At 37.7% G+C, this 18,469-nt stretch overlaps 1 protein-coding gene across 1 annotated transcript; it reads left to right on the forward strand.

Annotated features, from left to right (window-relative positions):
• Positions 1 to 371: 371 nt before the first annotated feature.
• On the forward strand, positions 372 to 15,305 carry AADAT (aminoadipate aminotransferase). Its single transcript, XM_069855796.1, has 13 exons — positions 372 to 552; positions 2,188 to 2,356; positions 3,365 to 3,497; positions 4,133 to 4,207; positions 5,508 to 5,717; positions 6,243 to 6,308; positions 7,493 to 7,575; positions 8,818 to 8,914; positions 9,734 to 9,795; positions 11,627 to 11,691; positions 12,589 to 12,695; positions 13,347 to 13,448; positions 14,348 to 15,305. The coding sequence occupies exons 1-13, from the start codon at positions 387 to 389 to the stop codon at positions 14,387 to 14,389; spliced, it is 1,377 nt and encodes a 458-aa protein (XP_069711897.1). The 5' UTR covers positions 372 to 386; the 3' UTR covers positions 14,390 to 15,305.
• The last annotated feature ends 3,164 nt before the right edge of the window (positions 15,306 to 18,469 follow it).

Genomic DNA, 18,469 nt, shown 5'->3' on the forward strand with positions numbered 1-18,469 from the left:
ACTGTTTAAGATCAGAATAGTTTGAGTTGAAAGGGACCTTAAAGACACCTGGTTGCAACCCCAAGATCATCTAGTTCATGTATGTAATCTGCCTTTAAAACTCCACAGATGGTAGTGAAATGAGGAGAAGGGGCTTTTTCCCCTCTTCACTGGTGTCCCAACAAATTACCCAGATCAAAGCTATACTGCTATTTGTGTTTATCAGAACAGAAGCACCTGGCCTAGTCTAGGGTGCCAGTGTCATTGGGAGGCTGTGTCAGAACACAAGTATAAAGTAGGAACTCTTAACTTTAGTTCAAAGAGGAAAAATTCTAGCACCTATTTTAACGTGAATTAGCCAACTCTTAATTTCTCGTAGAGCACATCTATGGAGATGACAAATTGGAATGACAGTTGGCGTATGGGAGACTCACATACCAAAAGCACTGGGGTTCCTAGTCACTTTTCTAGCTTCATATGCAACTAATTACTCTTTCCCCATAGATATGAATTACTCTCGGTTCATCACCACTGTGAGCGCATCAAGAAGACCATCTCCAATAAGATTACTGAGTAAGTATATGCCAGTTCTTTCCAAGTTCTCTGGAAAGGTATCATTCTACGCTCTGGTCTTCGCTGGGATATCATGGCTTGAAAAAGCTTGAAAGAAAGGTTTGTCAGCTGTAAGCTGACGAACAAGGCCAGTTAACTGCTTTGACTTGTCAGGTTGAGATGTCAAGCTGATATAAAGAATAAAGTGAATAGCCTTAAACCATTTCAGAAACCCTTCCAGGCAGAAGAAATAGTAATGTCCCTTCAACACGTGTCTGCTACTACCTCTGAGCCAGGGTGTTTGTCACAGTTTACTACTGAATTTATGCTGGTTGTTCAGGAACAAGCAACTGCTAATGACTTGAAATTCAGCCTCAGCATAATGGTTTTTTTTCACCTGTCTTTCCTGTGTCTTGTTAATGTCCATAAATTCCTCACCACCTGCACCCCCTCAGTGTTACTACACTTTCCTTATCTATATCATGCTATCTTTAGGCTACCGTGTTACCTAGTCTTCTGTGTGACAGATAGAAAAGGTTAACTGCCTGCTTGTTTACTCAGTTGAAACCTACAGAGACCTGACAGAATCAGAGCATGGGACATGCATCACTAGTTAAGCCTTCAGGGATCAATTTCCTGGCTGGGTCAGGGGTTGGCATTTGCTGTTCTGCTTAAAATATTTCATACAGGTACAGCTAAGTCAATTAATTCACTCTAGTCAGTCCCTATACTTCTTCAGGTGATACATTGGTATACGTCATAACACAAATACTAAGTAGCTCAGCTTGTACAGAAAGACACACGGATGCTGCGCTTTTAATGACAAAGTAAATCTGCCTTTACCAGACCAAAAGTCACAGATACAACTCGTATTGCTGAACTGATGAAAATTAACTTGCCATGCTCAAGTTTGCTAATCAGTAGTAGAGAGAAAACTTGATCACAGGAGGCTTTAGGCCAGATTCTGTGTCATCTGTCATCTCATATCTGATGTAAAACTGTACAGTTTGCATGAATGCTCTATTGTGAACTCTTACATTTAATGCAATCAAATGCCCTTGGTGGATTAAGGTCCAGTCTGCACTGCATAGACTGGACCTGAATGATTGTGAAACTGACTTAAAAAAAGCAAGAGTTGTTAACATTATCTTCATACTGAGTTATTTACAGTGTCTCTGCTACTAAGGCTAGGCCAGCAGAAACATTTCCACTCCCCTGTGAAAAAGCTAGAGTCGTATACATAACTGCCAGTGTAGCTGTACTGCTGACACATCAGCTAAAGGGAGACTGAACAAAAAACAGCCAATCGTTCCAAGTCAGTCTAAACAGAAGATCATTTCAAATTCTTGAACCTCAAAAGACATCAGTCACAGAAGAAGTTTTTATAATAGAACAGATAAGACTTTTAAAAGCTATTTATAATTAAAACAAAGATTATTTTTCGGTTTGGCCTGTCCCACCCACGTCTCCCTCCCCACTCCCCAATACCTATTTAATCCAAATAGATAGGCAAGTTTAAAAAGATTTATCCTTTTGAAATCATAGCAGGTAAAATGAAAAATAGAACAAACTTTCTGGACGTAATATACTGACTAAAGGATATGATCAGTGTTGCAATAATCAAATTGTAACCAAGGTCTTTTCCTTTCACTCTAGCTGAACTGATGCAGAAGTCTCCTCCATCTCTCATCTCTCTGGCTGGAGGGGCACCAAACCCTAATGTTTTTCCATTTAAGAGGGCTACTGTTGCCATTGAACATGGAAGTGCTGTTGAGATTGGGGAAGATCTGATGAAGAGAGCTCTCCAGTACTCAGCCTCTGCAGGGTACCTGTCACAGCTGCTTGCACTTCAAGATACCAGAATGAAAGGATCATAAAATCCTTTATTATTGCATTAATTCACTTGTGGTTTTAAAACATGTTCCTATTCTACAAAGGCAGGTTTAATTTCTTTCAGTTTGCCTCACTATGCACATTTCAGTTCAAGAAGAAAGTTTTGAGTAACTGAGTAGTTTTTAAAAGAAAAAACCTGATACTAATAATTCTCAAGCCAGAGCACTAAAAGGAATCATTTTATGGTCTACAATAAGATACTCTTTTAAAGACACTGCTTTCCAATGTGTATTTTCCACATTCTGGAAGTTCTGGGTTGCTTTCATTTGCTAACCATATATCAAAGTGTGTACATACTGCTAATGGTAGGTGAATGGGGTACTTATAGTAATGTCATTTTTAGTACAAAATTTGCACGTCATTGTTATTTAAGCGCTCACATGAACTCCCCAGCAGACAGCACCGAATCAGGCGTGTGACAGACTTGCAAAAATATTTAGGTACCTACAGAGGAAAACAAGACATTTATCACTGAAGTTAAAGCTTTTCTTAATATTGTAATAAACCCACTCATTTCTGACCATCCTGCAAGATCTCAAGACATTTTTTGAAAAATCTGGTTTAGAAATCCTTGTTATCTGCAGCCTGTTACTAGCAGTATTGCAAGCTTTCTCATTTTGCCACATTTGAGCATGGTGAGATGTCTTCTAGAAGTGGATTTTGTTCAGCCTCCACCCTTATTCCATCTTGGCAAATCATTTTCACTCACATTTCAGTATGATAATTTGTTGTATGGACCATAGATGCCCATCTCTTCTGGTTTTCCAAAAGAAATATTTGCCTCATTTTCATCATTTGATAAAGTGGTCATAAAATCAGCATCTAAGTTTATCTGTGTGGTAGCTGAAATCAGACTTAGGATTCTGGCAGTGGTTTAGAGGAACACCCTAGCTTCAGGCTATATAGGATGTTACATAAACTTCTGTTTCACTCATTTCAGGATTCCAGAGCTATTGTCTTGGCTAAAGAATTTCCAGTGTCATCTACATAATCCTCCCACAGTAAATTACAGTCCTGAGCAAGGACAAATGGAAGTGTGTGTCACAACTGGCAGCCAGGAAGGCTTGTGTAAAGTAAGACCAAAAGCTTCATATGTTAAAAGCCTTTCTTTCAGAGATGTTTGTTCTTCCATCAGTTCAGTTATACTCAGCGTTAGGTGCCACTGTATAATTATACACAGGGTACTTTGTTACATATAAGTCCCTGTATTATCAATACAAGATAATAGAAATGAGGTAAAACTGGTGTGGCAGGCTAATCTGTCAGGACTGCATGAATGTTTGAGTAAACCAAAGAGCCTGTCAGAAAATATTCCATAAGGTAGCATTTCAGATTACTGAAGTAGTGCAGTAATAACTATATAGGTGCATTACTTGTTTTACCATAACCCAGTTCTGTTAGACTTCCTTAATTATCCTTCACACTCACTGCTGCTTAGTTGATCCTTTCTAACTGAAGCACTGTTCCTACTGTAAAGTAGTGTTGTCTTCCATTTCAAGTTGGTATTCTCTAGCCGATTACCTCGCTTCATTTGACTGTAAAGCTCAGTTTTGATCTTTTCATCGCTTTTCTCACAGACAGCATAGTTAAATGGTTAGGGAGTTATTGATATCTAATCAAGATTTTTAATCCCACTAAGAAATCAGAAGTATGAAGCATGTGTAGAAGAATGGCACAATTTTTCTAAAATATTCTATTTTTTTAACAGGTGTTTGAAATGCTTATTAATCCTGGGGACAACATCCTTTTGGATGCACCTACCTACTCTGGGACACTAGCAGCTGTAAGTATTCTTTAGCTACAAAACACTGCAAGTGTTACATTTGAAGTAAACTGAAATTTAGTATCCAATCTGCAGGCTTATGTACACTCTCATCTACCATAAAAATATATGCAAGAGTCAAATCTTTAAGTTAATCCAGTTAAGTTCATAAATATTAATTTATAGAAGCTTTTCTAGAAAGTTCTATAAATGCTATTCCCAGAACAAAATTTCCTCTTCCAAATCCTAGTTCATTCAGGGGCTAAGGTCAAATTTGGGATTGGAAGGAATGCTATCTCTAGCTGGTTGGGTTCAACAAAATTTATAACAAGTGGGTCTGTTAATGTGTCAGCACATTCACCTTAAGTATTTCATTGTCTGATTATACTGTAGCTATAAATTGTCTAAAATTGAAATAGGCCTGAAACATCCATATATGAGTGTGAAGATGTGAATTACTGAGAACTATACAAAATTAGCAAAGTTTACTTCTGAGAAGACACTTAATCAGTATGTAATTAAACTTCAGCTCTAAATACTTAAGAACTGTAAGAAGGGTTAGAATAAATAATAAACAATTTCAGTCTAGTCTTCCCTTGCATCAAAAGGAATTTTGTTATTATTTGCTGTGATAAGTTTGAATATATCTTGTCTAATCAAATATACTTTGTTAGGAATATATTTTGACAGTGCAGCAGCTTGCATTTCTACTCAAAAATGCAGAGTGCTACACAATATAGATTTAAATTCCACAAAGGGGAGACAGCATGCTTTTTTGCTGCTATTTTACCTATATTTTTTCATACTGCTGTCAACATATCATTGGAGTAGCATCATTTCGTTCTCTTTTGTATCGCTGAATATATCTATTGAGAACAGATTCTTTGCCCTTTGTCAGTGAAGAGTAGCTTATGCTTCTGGCAATTCTACTGAAGTAGAGTGTAAATTGTCAGTAGGAAATGAAGGTGCTATTGACTTATCTAGAGTGACAGCACGAGGAGTCCCAAGAGAACACAGTCCAAATTAACAAAATCTTTTCTGTTTGCAAAACTGTGCACGATTTCCTGGAGAACAGCAGCTATTGGACATAAGAGCTACCCCTTTCTTCTCAGTTGGCTTAACAGGGCAAACAGAGCAACGTGGCAAGTTTGACAAGCTTCACAGCCAATTCAAGCAAACTTTCTTTTGAATCATGAGCAAATGGAGTTTGAGATACCTATAAAGTCAGAAAGACTGTATCAATGAAATGTCACAATGCTGATGACAAAAGGAAGACCTTTTCATTATGGGATTATGACAGTTTTGTTCTTCCTATCAACAGCTGAGACCCTTGGGTTGTAATATAATTAATGTTCCTAGTGACCAACATGGCATTGTTCCAAAAGCTCTAAAAGAAATTCTATCTACTTGGAGCTTAGAAGATGTGAAAAATCACAGCCACCAGCTCCCCAAATTCCTGTACACTATTCCAAATGGCTGCAACCCAACTGGAAACTCTCTGACAACAGAGCGCAAGAAGGAGATTTACCAGGTATGTAGCTGGGGCCTTGTGAACCTTGTAGGTGGAAATGGATAAACATCAGTCTCATTTCAGTTGAGGATACCCCACATGTGATACTTGGGCTCATTATTGGTCCCACAGACATTCGTGGTAGAACTTGTTTCTACCAGAACCTCTTTCAAGACGATTCTTCAGAGGTGGAGTATGCATTAGATAAATTGATTTTGCAATAGGAACCCAGTGCCAGCTTGTATCTTTGCCATGGGCTTCAAACTGGACTACTGCAAGTTTTCCACTCAGTTTGAATGTTACATGGATCAGACCTTCTGTTAGATAATGCGCATCTTTGTACAGCATGTACCATGTTTGCTCTTAGACTTGCTTGATGTTTGAATTGGGCATTTGAAAGCTCCTTTTGATAGGACCTTATATATGTGAACAGACAATCTGTAGGATCATAATGAGGTCCTGGTAGTAGGCCCAGGGTATAGGAAGAACTGAATTTACATTGTCTTTACATTTTAACAACTCTTTAATTTTTATTGCTTTCTTTAGCTTGCCAGAAAATACGATTTTCTCATAATAGAAGATGATCCTTACTACTTCCTTCAGTTTGAAAAGGTAACTTGCCTTCCTTACTACTTTTCTGGTCCAGAAGAAAACTAAGGTTTGAGCCATTGATCTTCCTGCAAGCCCCTTCTTCATGTCATACCGAGGTAGTTGTAGGCCTCACAATCTATGCTACTTTCAGTTGTTGTGCGCTTTGTGGCATTTTACTGCATCAGTCCTGTTAAACAGGGGTTCAAATTCCTGAAGCCTTATAGAGGACAATTTACTTCAATAGTCAGAAAACAGCAAAGACTTTGCTGCCAGAGAACGAAAAATATGGAAGAAATATGCCACTGAAGCAGTACTTGAAAGTAGCAGCCTCTTAATGTTCATTTTAGCCTAGTCTCTTCTTTCATTCAGTGGAAGACTGCCTACTCCCAATCTACTATATCCATTTCTACTCCTTTGCCTTTTGCAGAATCCAAGAGCTCTCCCAGATACCGCAGGAAGTAGTACTTGATAGGCAGCTTCCCTCCTTCAAGTAAATTTTCCCTAAATGGGTAACAATCAAGTGTTGACCTATCTTCACACATCTACAGTTGCACAGTCTGCAAAAGTACCTACCTTCAGGAATAAAAGCTGATCTTATAAAGCAGTAAAACACTCGTAGAAGCTAAAGTTCAAGATTTTCTATTTTGAAATATGTTTTTATGGGAGGAGGCAGTAAAGCTATTTCACTTACTCATTGAATAGCATTGTGAGCTTTATTAGAGTGTAAGGGGAGAAGGTGTAAAACAGAATTCTTGATAAAGAAAAAGTGCGCTGCACTTGGATCATCAAAATTTAGTCATCCCTGAGATCACTTTTTAAGATTACACTAAAAGCTACAGGATCCCATTTTAGAAATTACAGTACCCATTTACTCCACATTAAAAAAAATCCTAGAGAAATAATTTCTCTCACTCATGGAATCATACTAAAATTTGAACCTTATGCTGAACAGTGGGCTAAGCATCAAAAAATAACAAGGCTGATTTCTTGATCACCTTCATGGAATACTATAATCACATCTCAGACAGCTAGACTAAATACTTACTTGTCAGTAAGCTACTGCACTTTTTTCCTTGCAATATACATCTGTAAAGAAATATTTTTATAGGAAATATTTTTAAAAATTGTGTCTTCATAGTAAAGAAAATAATTCCATCGTAATCCTTACTAGCACCTTGAATTTTATTTTTTATTTTTCTTCCAAGCCATGGGCTCCATCTTTCCTCTCAATGGATGTGGATGGTCGAGTTATCAGGACTGACTCTTTCTCTAAAATTCTGTCATCTGGGTAAGGCCAGCTTCAGACTACTCAGCACTGCCTGGTCAGTTAAGGCACAAGACTTGTCAGTGTTTTCTCATCTAATATCTATCTGTTTCTGGAGTGTGCTTTCTGATCACAGCTTTTCTCAGTCCACTCGCTTTTCATGTCACCTCTTGGCCGTCATTTAACTCCAGATTCTATCTCTCTTCTGATGCTGATAGTTAAACTACACTCCCCATGCAACCCATTACTGCAGACACTAGGCAGAAAGACAGTTGCTGGATTTCAGCTCTGTTCCTGGAACTCCTTGGAGCTCTTCTCTCTTCTTTTTCCATTTCTCCTGTCTCTTACCATTCCTGCAGACTCCCTGGATTTGTAATACGTAAGAGAAATTATGGTGTTCTCCACAAACTGTTCATAGGGTTATACTGATCTCATCTTCTAGTATTACAGTTCTTTCAGGTTGTCTCCATCTGCCTGAAAAGCCAAGTTGGCTGTTTTCCATTTCACACAAGTCGACATATTTGATTTTTAACTTGTTTTTGTTTGTTATTGTAATGTATATTAGAAAGTAATGCGAGTTCTGGACTGACAGCTAGTGGATTATAACCCCATCCCTGAGAAAGTGAGGGGGCAACATGATGCTAAGTGTGATTGTGGTTTCAGATGTGACACTGCAAAAAGGCATGATGCAATTTTACTTTGTTGAAGGTGCTTATGAGCTTACTGGTTCTATTTTTCTTCAAATAAGAGCTTCAGTCTATCTGTAAAGATGGGTCAGACAAATTCAACCATGAATAGGAACAGAGCTTATCAGTGTAAATTCCATTTATTCTGCAGTATAGAAAGGGAGTGAAAGAGTACAGCTGTTTGACACTTCCACTGTGTTTTTCATAAAGCCTGAGCATTCATTGTGTGAAAACCTTTCTTTCCTTCCCTTTGATTCATCTAATCTTTATCGTGGCAGATAGTAGCTTACAAATGTGAGGTATGTCCTGAAGAACTAAGAAGCTAGTATAAGCATTAAAAAAAAAACTTAAGTGTTTTTATTTCATGACTTTAATACTCAGCTCCTAAGTCGTATCAGCCTGGGTGTTAGGGCAGTATTAACTATTTAAGTTTGTCTGTATCATAAAAGAGTAGAGTACCCTTACAGTTTCAATGAAATGGTTACACATTTTTCCAGTTATAAATTAAACTATATCTCATGCAAAGTATAAGAACATTGCATTTCTGTATTAACTTTTCTTTTTTTTTTTTCCTCTCTAGGTTAAGAATAGGTTTTCTGACAGGTCCCAAGCCTCTTATTGACAGAGTGGTTCTACACATTCAGGTTTCAACAATGCACACCAGCACTTTCACACAGGCAAGTACCAAACTGCCAACAGACTTGTATTTAGAAAAGATAACGTATTCCAAGTCATAAGAAACTACAAGTAGCTTTGCACTTTCACAGTTGCTCTTCAGTTTTGTTTATAATAAGCATATGCAATGTCGATTCTGCTAGTGGAAGAGAGACCACCATAGAAACTATAACCAGAGGTACATGGTGTCTCAGTGCATGGGGAGCACAGCTATATGCCCTTAACCCTCAGATTTCAAGAATCAAGACTTGAAATACTTTATCACTTGTTAGTAGGTTCATTTGAAAAAAATGAATGCATACATTGGAAGAAGCAGTTAATTCTTCTTCTGGTTTTGATTCTACTTTAATTAGAATACTGTCAGCCCACAAAAATATTAAAAAAGCAGGCTACCAACTACAGTTCCTTCATGGTTAGTAATAAGGAAAAGAGGCATTGGGCACATCTAAATATGGCTTCCATCTTGCAGCTCCATTAGTTCATCATAGAGGCAATATTAGAGAGGCCAAAATGGGCAGGAAGGTGAAGCATTACACATTGCCTTCCTTTTTCTCCCCAAATAACATATTTGCCTCTTCATCCATCCTCCTTCCCACCCAAACTTCCAAACACTGCCATGATCCTTAGAGACAGCAGTAACATGGACTACAATGGTCTGTCACTGTTGACACCTGTGTTTATAAAGGGCTTCAAGAGACCCTGCTTGCCATTTACCTCACCTGTGTGGAATTCTGAATAATGCATCAGGCTGTATACCTTTGGATGATTGCAGAACAGTCCTGTTTAAAACATGGTATTGATGATGTATTTTATTTCTGTAGATTATGATATCACAGCTGCTCCAGCAGTGGGGAGAAAAGGGTTTCTTGGAGCATGTAGACAGGTAGGGTCATGTCATATACTGAATCATCTGTCATTCTGCTTCTTGTTATCTAAATAAAAGATTCTTTGCGATAAACAGGTCAGAGCGAGTGCACCAGTATTAGGCCAAATGGATAAGCCAGGTTAGCAAGACTGACAGGTGTTCACAAAAAGTCCTAAAGAAGCTCAGCACAAAGCTGCAGACACACAGGTCACAGGGAGCGTAACCTACCGCAAGAGACCTGACAGTCTGCCAGTCCACTGGCACAGTCATTAAGCAGCTCCTGTCTGAAGGGAACTCAAAGATCCTGAGTCAAGTCAGCAAATGAAGCTTTCATCCTTACTAAAGTGGTAGAGTCTATAGCAAAGGCTAAGATCACTGAGCACATTATCTAAAGAGTAAGCGTAACTTTTATAAAGGGAGTTCTTGCCTCACAAACTTGGCAAGGATTCACCCTCTAACACTCTTAATCTAACGATTATGGATGTTGATGGAAAGAGCTACAGAGAGCAGCGAGGTTCACGTGCACTTGCTAAACATGACCTTTATCACTACTCTTGGGAAACAGCACTGGGCTGAGGCTAACTTAGGAAGGCATTTCTTACGTGCTGACAAGACACATTTGGTTTTCCATTTATTATGCTGCAGGGGTATAGTTTCTCTTGAGTATCCATGCTTCATTTCAGATGCCATACTTGGACGCCATTAGAACCCCAAGCTTCCTATTTCAGTGGGTAGTGTTAAACTCTGCAGAAGCCTGTAACAGTGTTGTGAGCAAAGCATGGAAAAAGTTCTTATATTTTACTTTAACAGCCACTTATGTGTCCCCTGAGTACCTGCCTGTTGTCCATACTGTAAACATCAGTATTTAAAAAAAAAAACAAAACCAAAAAAACCCCACCAAAAACATGAAACAAAGCAGGTCCACCTGTTCTAGCTTTGCCTCATTTTAAGAATTAGGAACATAAAGGTAGGTTTTGCAGGGAAAGTTGAACAAAATGAACATATCCTAACTGCATCTTTTCACTTACCTTATTCTTGTAGGCCAAAATGCAGACTTACTCAAACCAGAAAGCTATTCTTCCTCCCAAGCTAATTAAAAATGTACCACAGTAGGGTAGCTGCAACCCTTTATAACCTTCTAGGGTCAGCTGTCAGGTGGCTTATTGATGAGGCCCAACAACTGACTTCAGTCTCTTCCAGGTGATTTCATTTGGATGAGATTGAATTGTTAGATTGTGCTTTTGAGTAGAAATTACTCTGTTTGTAGCAGCTGCATTTTTCTGGAAGTCTTGTCTTACTAACACTTATTTCCAACATAAAAGTAAAATGATAAAAAAAAAGTAAAAACCTCACAACAGAATTTGTGATGTGGTAAAAACTGCGTAAGTGAGATTTACCGCTTCATGCAGAAAGTAGCAATTGGCATAGGCTCGGTCCCAAAACAATATAAGCCTTTGGTGGTGTTGGTGTTTGTGTATCAGGAGTAATAAAATAAATCCAGAAATCAAAACCATTTTTTCAGAGAGTATTAAAAAAAACCCAACTAAATGTAAAATAATGCAGATTACTAAGTATGTTTTCTCTGCAGAGAGGGAAACACAGGCACTTTCTCTGTCTGGTTGATCAGTGCTTTGTTGGAGACACACTGAAGCATTCAAGACTCCTCTGATACGTACGCAAAATTTTATACACACAGTGTACTGTATTGTGCCTGTCTAGGACACAGTTGTAGTTCCATTAAAGATGGACCTAGGTTGTTCAAGTAGATAAGCTTTGTTTCTGCTTTTGGGAACAAATGGACTCTGAAATGCTATGAGATCATGACTTTGAATTGATAATTTATTTTCAGAGTGGTGGACTTCTACAGGGCCCAGCGGGATGCAATGCTCATTGCTGCTGACAGGTGGTTAAAAGGTCAGTGAGTGCAATACAGCTATTTACGTAGGGTTTTTTTTCTAGCTATTTAGCATCTTTGTGTTCAAGAAAAGTCACTGAAGTTCATCTCTTGACTGAAGTGACAGATAAGCACTATGAGCAAATCAATGATATTAAATATTAAGCTTAGGACAAATTATCTAGTGGTGCTTTTTTCATGATTTTCTGTTGGGACGAGGAGATGATGATAAGAAAAAAGCTTATCACATCACTGCATAAAGCAGTTTTACAAAGGGCGTGTCTTTCATTCAACTGTTTAAAACCTCTGTCTTAAAAACCTGTCTGGAATCATAGAGTAGTTTGGGTTGAAAGACCTTAAATAGGTTTAGCAGCCCTAAGTTAAAAGAAGATACAAACAATCAATACAGCAGCAGTGGTAATAATTTTTTTTCTCAGAAATCAATTTCAAATGTCCCCTTTTGTGATTATTCATGGAGCATTGGAAGAATTTTATAATACGCAATTACAATTAGTATCTCACTCCTTTTAGTCAGTCTAAGTGGAATCAGCAATAAATGGCTAAGAACTGCCCATCTGCATTAGATGATACTTGCCCGTCTTTCAGTTTAAAACCATTACCCCTCATCCTATCACTGCACTCCCTGATAAAGGGTCTCTCCTCATCTTTCCTGTAGGCCCTGTTTAAGTACTGGAAGGCTGCTATGAGGTCTCTGAAGAGCTTTCTTTTCTTCAGGCTAATAACCCCAACTCTCTCAGCCTGTCCTTATATGGGAGGTGTTCCAGCCCTCTGATCATTTTTGTGGCCCTCCTCTGGACTCTTAACAGATCTGCAACATCACTGAATATATGATATATCTGTTAAAAGTGGTGCAGAAGTTTCTTTCTTAATTCTCTTTTCTTTCTATCTCTCTTCAGACTTAGCAGAATGGTACCCTCCTGCCGCTGGCATGTTCTTATGGATCAAAATTAAGGGTATTCCTGATACCCAGCAGCTGATCATGGAAAAAGCTTTGCAGAAAGAAGTATGACCTATGGTTTAATGGCTTATGATGTTAAAATGAGATGAGAGAGGAAAAAATAAATCTACCATGTCTATCTGCACATATGTGCACATATAAAAAAGAAAGGGAGCCTACTGTACAGCATCATTGAATCTGCAAATCAGGAATTATCACATAGTGACTCATTAATAAAATATTTTCTGTATTCAAATATTCCTGTTTAATTAGATTACTTAAATTGAAGCCATTATAACACATAGTACGTCATGTATACAACATACGTATATAATAATAATATATGTACCCATATGAATGATGACTGTCCACTATATCTTTTTAATAAGAGAAATCAAATGTGATTTTATTTCTGTAATTTATAAGAGACAGCATTATATACTGAGTAAACAACATCCCACCTCACTGGTACTTTTACACATTGTGATGATAAGCCAGACCTAGTAACTCACCAGCTTAAGTAACTAAAACCTAAGAGCCCTTTGATTGTGTTATTAAAAATTTGATTCCAAGTTGCATATTTTTGACTTCTCACTTTGAAGAGAGAAATATATTAAACTGTGTTCTGATGTTTCAGCAGTGAACCTTCTCAAATTTAATTTAACATAGCTTTTTAAAGCTGTGGAGATAACTGGGTGGCTAATCAATTTTTCTTAGGTGTTACTGGTTCCTGGAGGAGCATTCAATATCAATAGTTCAGAGCCTAGTTCTTATGTCAGAGCCTCCTTTTCTCTATCTTCTCCAGCCCAGATGGATCTGGTAAGTGAGATTATTTTTTTTATTATTTATTTATTTTTATATTTATTTTATTTTTTTTAATAATTTAAATTATTATTTTTTTTTTTCTTACATTCTTATCAAGACAGTTTCTCGCATAATAATGCTCCCTTGTTTTTACTTATTTCTCTGTATGTTTTCTTGAATTTTAGTGTAGCATTTCTTAGTACTTAGGTCATTAAGTAGTATTAGCTGTTGCTTTGAAGCAGTATTAATTGTTTTTTAGGCAACATACTCATATTCAAGTGACCTGAAAGGTACCGAAGTTTTTAGGACCACTTAATATTTTTCTTTGTATCTCACACATTGAGAGTTTCATACTTAATCCTCTCAGACAACAGATGTCATAAAGGTTTTCTGAGGTCAGAGTAAGTTTTGCTACTTGTAAAGGTTTGTAACAGGTAAGTGCTTCTATTGCCTTTCTATTTCTTTCTTCTTCTTTGTAAAAGTAATTCATAACCATACTAACGATAGTCACATTTTGGTTTTTATACGCTTCCCCACTCAACTGTTCTTATTTTTCACCTTTGGAGTCTCTAGGCCTCTATATTAAATTAGAGAGACTCTTCCAGGGTTCACTGTTATATTAAAAGCACAACTGTTCAGTTGCATCTGAACGCCATGTAACCTTTGAACATCAACGTATGTATTTTTCTGTTTCAGAAAACTCTGCTTTTTATTTTCTATCAGAGAAGTGGAAACTTTTTCCAGTCAAAGCCCATACATGTTGTTATAAAAGGAAAACTGAGAATATCAGCAATATTTCGTAGTATAAAATACTGAGTTTATATTTAGTTATAGTAGCTCTAGTAGTTTTATAGGTTTGGTGCGTTGCCTGTTTAAGAAATGCTGGAACATGAACCACATTTGTGTCCTTGCAGGCCTTCAAGAGACTGGCTGACCTTATAAAAGAGGCTTCGTGAAAAAGCTAACTAGACCTCTTGCAGCAATCAAAATTGTCTTCAGAAAATATTTACTAACATTTGGATTTCATCAGAACACTTTGAAAGCAAGCACAATACAGTGAATGTTTCCTTAGATTGTTTCAGCTAAAAAAAGCAAAAAAAAAAAAAAAGAATGAATGTAAAACAGTTTAATTAATCTTTTTGAAAAGACATTGCATTAATAAATCCATTACCATTCAGACACTTTAAATATACACAAAACCAAGATGTTCTGTTTCCCATCAAATTCATGGTTTTGTTAAATTTGAACTGGGTTTTGTTCTGGATTTTATTTTCCATTTGGGTTGGGAAACAGGGAAATCAGCTATTTAGTAAGTAACTTGCACCCAAGTGGTCTTAGCCACTACTTCTTAATCCGAATGTATATGTTCCTCCAACGCCTTATATTGGAACTGGTTTTGTGTGTCACTTTCCTTTTCCTGCTGTATGGTATCTGCTTTTGAAGGTTTCAAGATAAGTAATTGATTTTACTAAAGTTTTGTCATAAACTGATGTAAAGATGTTAGAAAAGAGAAACCGATCCAGCAAAATTAGGCTATGATTACAATAAAACTACTTAGCCTTAGGTCCCTTGCAATTTGCATGGGGTTTGCAACTCATTCTCTAATTTGTAAAAGGTTTTCTTGATTGCTGGCATCCACTTCAGTCTGTGAATAATTACTCTGTACCTGTGTTAGAAATTCTCTGGCTTGCAAAGACATGTGGATGTGCTGATAGGACTGGTCTCTGCTCTTAGTTGATAAATCAGACATGGTTTTGAACAGAGAGCATAAGTTACTGAACGGGGGTTGCAATGGAATGGAAAAAAACCCTGACACTGCCAAATGTACAAAGCAAGCAAAATGAAAAAATAAAGAAATGTTTTGATCTCTAATCCCTTTGTCATTATCATCCCAAACATTTGATACTTTGCAACATGTAAAAAACTTCCAGGTTTTAAATGTACAGGTCTTCCAGTGGTTCCCATTTCGCTTAGTGCCTAAAGTTTTATTTACTGTTTGGTTGAAAGCATTGTGGTTTTCCACCAATTTCTTTATGTGCAAAATTTCAAAGCAAAACCACGTTGTCAAGGATTCAGTCAATCCTTCATCAGCTCAGGTAACCCAACCAATTAAGGGTCAGCCAAGACCCATGGGGTGGCACAGCACTGAGGAGAGCCCACCACCCCAAAGCTGTTCTCAGGGTGCCAACGCCAACTTGTCCCTTTTCACACTGATGTTGCTAGCCAGGGGTCCAAACTAGCCCTGTCTTCTGCGCAGTGCTGCTTAACAGCAAGTTTTCGTGCTTCGACTCAGTTTCTTAACCACATGTAGAAATTTTTTAAGCTTTGACTTTGCTGTCATGAGTAAGAATGAAAGAATGAATTGACATGTCTGTGTAATAAAATATTCTATTTTTACAGAGGAATAAATAGAAACTTCATTTAAGACTGATTTTAGGTCCCAGGCAAATACAAGTGTCATTGTCAAACACTATTGTCATATTGCCATTCAGCCAGACCTGAAGTAGGAAAAGCATAATCAAAATACCAGTATTAAGTAAGCTTTGAAGTGGTGATGTGTTGAATAATACACCTCTTAACTTTCAGAGATCTAAGTGTTAATTTAGTCAAATAAAAGCAAAATGCAATTCAATTTGCTGCACATTAGATGCTCTTGCTATCAGTGAACTTAGAGTTTGGTTTTTTTCCCTGACTCTCATGAAACATTTAAAATTAAATTAATATCCTGAACACGACAAATTGAAGAACAGCAGTGAAACAATGTTCTTTCTTAGAAAGTATTGACAGCACACACATGCTGTTTCCCTAAACCTCTAACCTCCTGAGACAGAGCATTCGCTGTGATTAAATGTTCCTGGAAGGAGCCACTTAGGAAAAAAAGGAAAAGATTGGGCATCAGGTTCACATAGAAAGAAATGACATGGCAAATGAAAGTTTTGGGTTTCCCTTAATGTTTCGTGCATCCAAGAGCAAATAACCTCTCTCATCCATAGCTGGGTTTAAGCAGTCTGATGCAAATGACACGATCTACCATTGGTGAAGAGAGAGCAGAGGAAGGAGAGACTGTATGGTAAGCATATCCTCTGGTTCTAGGGATAAGCAGTTGTGGAAGAGCTTCCAGCAGTGCTGTGGAGAGCTGCCTGACATGGGCAAGCTGGCTCTCCAGACTTATTTCTGAGTGGCAGCCTACTGGACTTTGCTGCACCTACAATTTGGTTCCACTGGATTTTCAAGCTTTTGGCTAACAAAAAAACACTTAGAAATTCTGGATAAGTAGCCATTGTACATGGCCCAAACAATTCTGTCAGACAAGGGACATAAATCCCAAAGCATCCTCCATACATCACATGTGCACATGTTGTCGTGCACATGAAGACTCACCATGCATTGCATTCCACTTTTGCTTCGGGAGTTGTACACACGTAGCAAGGGGGAGCAGTTCTCCCCAGGAAGAATGGGAATATTAACTATAACAATTTAAACATAATTTCTCAACTTCTGCATGAAATACATTTACAAGCTTTAGGTCCACCCAGGTCATTGATCAGAAGGAAAATATCTCCTTTACTTCCAAATGAGCCCTTCAGCACAGCTGTGATATAATAAATCATCCAGGAAGAAAAATGGTTTTATGGGGAATTAATTAGAAGACAGAATATATGTGTCCACACACTATGACAGTTCTGCCATTAAACTGTGAGCATGCAGAGAATTATTTCATCTAATTTAATCTCAGTCCCTGAGCATCAGTGGTGGTATCCAAGAATTTAGAGCATTTTTGTGGAAATAATTTGGTTTGGTTTTGGGGGGTTGTCCCATTCCTATCAATCACTAAACCACGTCCCTGAGCACCTCACCCACCCATCCCTTAAATACCTCCAGGGAAGGTGACTCAACCACCTCCCTGGGCAGCCTGTGCCAGTGCCCAACGACCCTTTCCATGAAATATTTTTTCCTGATGTAAAAAATCATTTTCTCTATGTGTAACCTTGTATTTTAAAACCTTGGGGCCTACAGATCTGCAGTACTTTCAGTTTTGCCTTTGCAATCTGGATTGTGATACACTGGGGTGAATATTTACAAGAACTCCATTGAGCTGTGCTGGTGCATGTGCTAAGTTGCCTTGTTTTCTTCAGTAAGTTTTTGAGCAGCCCACTGTAGGCTGTGACTTAGATGGAAACAGAATGATTGCACCGTTTGAACTGCAATCATGCTGAATGAAAAGCTCTCTGTGAACACAAAGAAATACATATTTTCATTCTTTTAACAGTGCTACTAGGAGTACTGGTACTTTACTTTTTTCATAATGGCTGTGGAAACCATGGCATAGCCCTGCAAAGCTTAGGATGCCACTATGGGAGAAGAAAAAGAGTCTTGCTGATTCTTTTCAAGAACTGCTACCCTAGAAATGTGTTAACAAATCTAACTGTTGCTAGAAGATTCTCTGGTAGCTGTACAGAATCTGGAGAGTACCCTCAAAATTAAATTTTCTTTTTATTTTCAACTTACATGAACTAAGATCTGGATTGATACAGCAAGTGAATTTGCCATGAAGAGACCTGGAAAAAATTAACATGAATCTATTTTGGTTTCTTGATTTGCATAGAACTTTGAACAGTATCTTTCTCTGCTTGGCTAATAATGAACTTTAAAGCTAAAAGATTCCAAGATTAAAAAGATCTTCCTGCACTTGCCTCGAAAAAAACAGGCATCAAGAGAAGCAGAATACGTTTGGCCTGACCCAGGATTTTGGCTCCTGCATGGTGTATGCTGGAATTTCCAACCAGATCTAGCTTGTGGTGTCAGCCTTAAAATCCTTCTGGCAGATTATGTAAAATCCCATTTTCAGCACAGCTACAAGAACTTAGAAGATTTATTTAATAAGCAAATAAGCTAGCACCTGCATCTCTGTTAAAGACCAAGTTACTGTCTTATAACAAGCATAGCCAGTGAAACTGTAAACATTTTAGGCATTCCACAAACATGAAAGAAGATAGCAAGAGGCCCTATAGAAATACATAAGCAAAGAAATACTT

The sequence above is a fragment of the Phaenicophaeus curvirostris genome, chromosome 4 (genome assembly GCF_032191515.1).
Source record: "Phaenicophaeus curvirostris isolate KB17595 chromosome 4, BPBGC_Pcur_1.0, whole genome shotgun sequence".
Taxonomy (NCBI): domain Eukaryota; kingdom Metazoa; phylum Chordata; class Aves; order Cuculiformes; family Cuculidae; genus Phaenicophaeus; species Phaenicophaeus curvirostris.

What these genes read in the sequence shown, in the direction of transcription:
- AADAT (XM_069855796.1), top strand. Translation starts at nt 387, where the DNA reads ATGACAGTTGGCGTATGGGAGACTCACATACCAAAAGCACTGGGGTTC. An exon ending in TGCTGACAGGTGGTTAAAAG is followed by an intron (nt 11,692 to 12,588) that starts GTCAGTGAGTGC and finishes ATCTCTCTTCAG; the next exon opens with ACTTAGCAGAATGGTACCCT. An exon ending in AAAAAGCTTTGCAGAAAGAA is followed by an intron (nt 12,696 to 13,346) that starts GTATGACCTATG and finishes AATTTTTCTTAG; the next exon opens with GTGTTACTGGTTCCTGGAGG.